The sequence below is a fragment of the Ostrea edulis genome, chromosome 1, assembly GCF_947568905.1.
Source record: "Ostrea edulis chromosome 1, xbOstEdul1.1, whole genome shotgun sequence".
Taxonomy (NCBI): Eukaryota; Metazoa; Mollusca; class Bivalvia; order Ostreida; family Ostreidae; genus Ostrea; species Ostrea edulis.
In genome coordinates, this window is record NC_079164.1 from 27,874,864 (window position 1) to 27,879,863 (window position 5,000).

General features: G+C 35.2%; 1 protein-coding gene across 1 annotated transcript in view; it reads left to right on the plus strand.

Annotated features, from left to right (window-relative positions):
* Positions 1-5,000, plus strand: part of LOC125663880 (exocyst complex component 8-like) — a 30,268-nt gene that overhangs the window by 8,805 nt on the left and 16,463 nt on the right. Inside the window, exons 8-11 of the mRNA XM_056158970.1 lie at positions 1,686-1,832; positions 1,937-1,988; positions 2,223-2,367; positions 3,734-3,914. Of these exons, the coding sequence (XP_056014945.1) occupies positions 1,686-1,832; positions 1,937-1,988; positions 2,223-2,367; positions 3,734-3,914 (525 nt within the window). The remainder of the gene's footprint in view (positions 1-1,685; positions 1,833-1,936; positions 1,989-2,222; positions 2,368-3,733; positions 3,915-5,000) is intronic.

The window sequence follows — 5,000 nt, forward strand, 5'->3', positions numbered from 1 at the left end:
GTACATGTGAATGCAGTATGGGTATAAGTGAATGCAGTATGGGTATATAAGAGTGACATATATTGGGTACATGTGAAAACAGTATGGGTACATGTGAATGCAGTATGGGTATATAATACAGTGGAACCCCGTTATTACGTTTTCCATTTTGTCACGATAAAATAACGTAATACCGGGGGCAACGTAATAAACGTTCCCAGTTAAATCCATTAAAAATATCATTTGGAAATTGTATATCGTCCGTTGGTACTCCGTGAAGGGGTGTGTGAATATATCTTTACTGTTTCTTTGTTTAAAAGACTATGATACTTTGTTTTATTTACATCTTATCTTTAATGTCCGTAATTCTTCATGTTCTTATCCCTTTTCTTTATTTCGGTGTAGGATACATAAGGATGTTTTGATAAACGTTGCTTTTTCTACATTCGTTTGGACCGCCATTTTGTTCAACTTTAAAACAATGCGTTCATGTAAATTTCTCTCAATAACTCGTTCCGGTTCGTATTCAACATTCGTATTAAAAAATAACAAAACATCGTTTTTATTAAGTTCTCTAATTACACAATACACAACACAATAAAAAAAAAATCCCACCCAAAAAACAACAAAACTATAGACACAAAACACACACGATACCCAACACTTGCACACTTCTCACCAACGATAAACATGCACGGAGAACAATTTAAGCGCAATCCACATAAAAAAAAAAAATATAATGATGCACGAAGATTTCATTTATAATGCTAAATGATGGCACTAAAATCACGTGCGCATCAAGGGATTTTAAAATATTCACTGAGGTAAATGCCGTGCACAAATCGGCCGATAGATAGGTGTATGTATGGACGAGATTTACGAACACCCAAGCTGCATGTCCAAACAACGAACAATTTTTTTAATTGAACACCTTTAGTCACCTATGTCCAAGCAGTTACCCAAGCGGTTGTAACATTGCTACGATAAATTTTGTCTTTCTTGTTTGGTACCAAAGCTGTCCGTGAATAGAGTTTTAATAGCGAAGGTAATCACACTATGCTGAACACGCAGGTGGTTGAGAAATTTTCTCTTTGATTATCAAAATATGAAAAATGAAGTAAATTTCATAGAGTACAATTTCTAAATAAACATTATTTAATTGTTTATCACTGGCTTCTATACAGGGTATTCACCTGTATTGATGTTGCTAGATCTATCGAAGCGTGATCAGTCAAGCGTCTCTAATCCCCAAAAACAGACCAGGAAATTTACGTGGTGACTGCCTCAGGCAGTCAAGGTGTGAATGGCTTATTAATTTGAGAATCACTATTGAATAATTAGGGGTTTATTACGTTTTTGTCGGAATATTTACAACGTAATACCGAGTCCCGGCATTTTAGGACAACGTAATAACGAGGTCTATTTTATATAGGTTTGTTAAGAAATGGTTTTGTGCTTTGAAATTCCAACGTAATATGCGGACTAACGTAATAAAGGGGGAACGTAATAACGGGGTTCCACTGTAGTGACATATGGGTACATGTGAATGCGGTATGGGTATATGAGAGTGACATATGAGTACATGTGAATGCAGTATGGGTATAAGTGAATGCAGTATGGTACATGTGAAAGGTGTATGGGTACATGTGAAAGCAGTATGGGTATACTTATGCAGTATATCCTATGAGTATTTGCTTTGATTTCAGCTTTTCTAGAGGAAGATGACAGTGAATCTCAGTCAGCTATAGAGTCGGATTATTTGAGTGTGGAGTGGATCCAGGAACTTCCGGAGGACCTGGACATGTGTATAGCACAGAGAGACTTTGAGGGAGCTGTAGATCTAGTAGAGAGAGGTCGGTAGATCTTTATCAATAAAATGATACACAAATTCCATGTTGATTTTCTATCAATGTACAAGCAGAGTGTACGATATCTTACATTTAACTTTTGTTTTCAGTGAACCAGTACTTAACAAACTGTCCCAAGGCTCCAGCCATAAAAGAATTTAGGTACTTCACTGTAGAGTTGAGAAATTACTCCTGAACACAGTATAAGGACATGTAAATACGGTGTATGCAGTACATAGTATATAGAAATATACTTCTAAAATGTGAATGAGAAATTAATCATGTACAATGTGTGGTAGACCTGTAATTGTGATTAAGGCCAGTGTTCTTTTGTGAATTTTTCAAATTTTTGTTGACTTTGCAGAGGGGTTATTTGTATACATGTTTATGATATAGATCAAGAATTGACCACAGAATAAAACAGCTAACAGAGGGTCTGATGAGTGAACTGCAGGTTTCTCCAGAGCGGTCACTTCGAGGGGGGCCAAGGGCAGCGCGGCGAGCTGTGGCACAGTTAATCAGGCTCGGAAAGTCAGCCCAGGTAATTAGGGTGTGCAAGTCAGGACATAAAGACTGATAAACGTAGGTGATGTCAGTCATGAAATATTTTTAAATAGTTGATATTTAGGCATCTTAATATTTATTCATAAATAGGCATCTTTTAGGATCATTCTGTCTTTACACAGAAGTCAGTGCAGTTTTTGCACAATCAAACGGATATTCACACATCCATTTCTTTCGTATAAAATGAAAACACCTGCTCTTTTTACGATGCATTAACTGAAATTTAAAATTCCTTCCAAACAGAGAACAACACGTACTAATCCCTATTGAAAATTTAAAATTTCCTACATTTATCTATCAAGCCTAAACAGCTTTACTGATTGAACATCTTTGGCAATACACCTGTATATCAAGACATTTGACACCTCTAATATGGACGTTTGTTTTAAAAACAAAGTGACAGACGACAGTCCACAAATTTGACATTATAATGGGAGATTTACATGTATATATAGCAAGAAAAACATGAATGAAAAAATGTGGCAGGATAGTGAAAATGGTGATGAATCAAGTGACGAGAGAATGAACATTACATGAAAACCCCACCATAAATATCTATAACTCAGCTACCACTACATGGACCACTCTGCCATTTCTCAAATTATTCTGCTCATGCAGTGTGCGAAATTAACCATGGACCGATAGACAATGTCTATAGAAAATTGAATTGGTCTATAACGATTGAAATAGCTATAGACCGACTTGTCTATAGGAATTCTGAGTAAAAAAAACTGGTTTCCTGCCGCTTATTAAACATATATGAGAAGCAGGACCAGTTTATAGATATTGCGCAAAACGAAACGTAGTAGAAGTGACTCAGATGAGGAATCAGACTGAAACTGAGTTGGAACAAAATGAAAAATAAAACAGAATTCTAATTGAAAAGCTTGTGCATGAAATTGAAAAAGAATATAATTAAAATATCATGAACGATTACCAAAATCAAATTTGTGTCTATTATTTATTTTTTAATAACAATGAATATTGCATGTTAAATTTTGGTCTATAGGAATTTGTTGTGGTCTATAGGAAATGACTATGGACAGAAAGTATATAAGACTTTAAAATTAGTTTCGCACACTGCTCATGGTGATTTGAAACCTATCTACGTAATGATAATTTTGAGATAATTATTAATTTGATTATTGTTAATTATAAATGTAATTCAGTGACCTGATTTGTATATGTATTAAGGAAAGATGGGTGGTTTAGTACTCCATCAAAAAGAAATGTAGATCTATTCTTTTCATCAGTTTAAGTCAAACTAATAAATACATTTAATGAATTGTTGATTAACTTATACAGTAAAGCAGTTGGTGGCACAAACATTTTCCATTTTCCAGGCATGTGACTTGTTTTTGAAAAGCAGAAGTGCCATCATCAAGTACAACATACGTCAGCTGAAATTTGAGGGGGCTACCACTCTGTACATCCGCTGCCTCTGTGGGGTCTTCTTCCCGAGTCTGAAGGACACAGGAAGGGAATTCCTTAAAGCTTTCCAGGAGCACTATGGCTGTATGTCAGGTAATCACACCGCAGATCAATAGAAAAAATGCCTCCTTGTTTCGTGAAGGATGACTCATGATTACACATGGGTGTTCTATGAAAGTTTGTTACACACACAGATGCTGTTATTTGCACAACAGATGTGAAAGAATAAAGCTTCTCACATCACAAAGCGATGCAATGACCTCACTCCAATGATTACGTGTGTGAGTCACATGATTTGCTCTTCATCAACTGAAAAATGATTAGGATTACCCATAGTTCTCTGGAAAAATTTCGTCGTCTCTGCGGAAATATTGTTTTTCTCAATTAAAATTCATTTTGAAGACACTTAAGCTCAGCTACAGATTTATAGTGCATCAAACTAAATGATGTTGCGATACACCAATATTAGACCAAGTCATTCCTGAATACGTTCAAATGTACCAGAAGCATCATAAAAATGAATTAAATTCACAAGTATATTGTTAGGATGTGTTAATTTTATGTATGTAGTCAAACAACCTATTATCCATCAATATTCATCTAAATATAATTATTTACCGTGATTATTCATCTCTCTCCCTGACTGACACTGTCAACAAGCCAACCATCATTGTGTGTCCCCAAAGCATCTCAAATATATATTTAGCTGTAGTTATAGATGGTACAGAGTAGCATATACTGAGATAAATATATATCTATAGTGATATACGGTTGGACAAGGTGCAAGAATTTATTCAGCATTTTTACTTGTTTTAGTGGCACCAACAGTACCACTGTCAACACTGTACTTCATATTACAGTATATTCATGTATTAAATATTTTTAGAGTACAGAATTATTAAATTTCCCCTTGCTTGTCAAACAAAATCAGTTAAAAGCTTTGGAATAGTCATGGCTCCTTTCTTGAACATAACTGGTTAGATTGACATTGTGATGTCATCATTGTTTAGGGTAGTATTGTGATGTCACCTGTAACCTGTAACATTGATTCCTCATGAAATCACGGATATCCTTCACTCCTCATGAAATTACAGATGCCCTTCAAGCTCTCGTCTCTACTTTGGTTTGACAAATTATTAGCAAACTACTTGTACAACCTTTACACTAGAGCCCTGGACA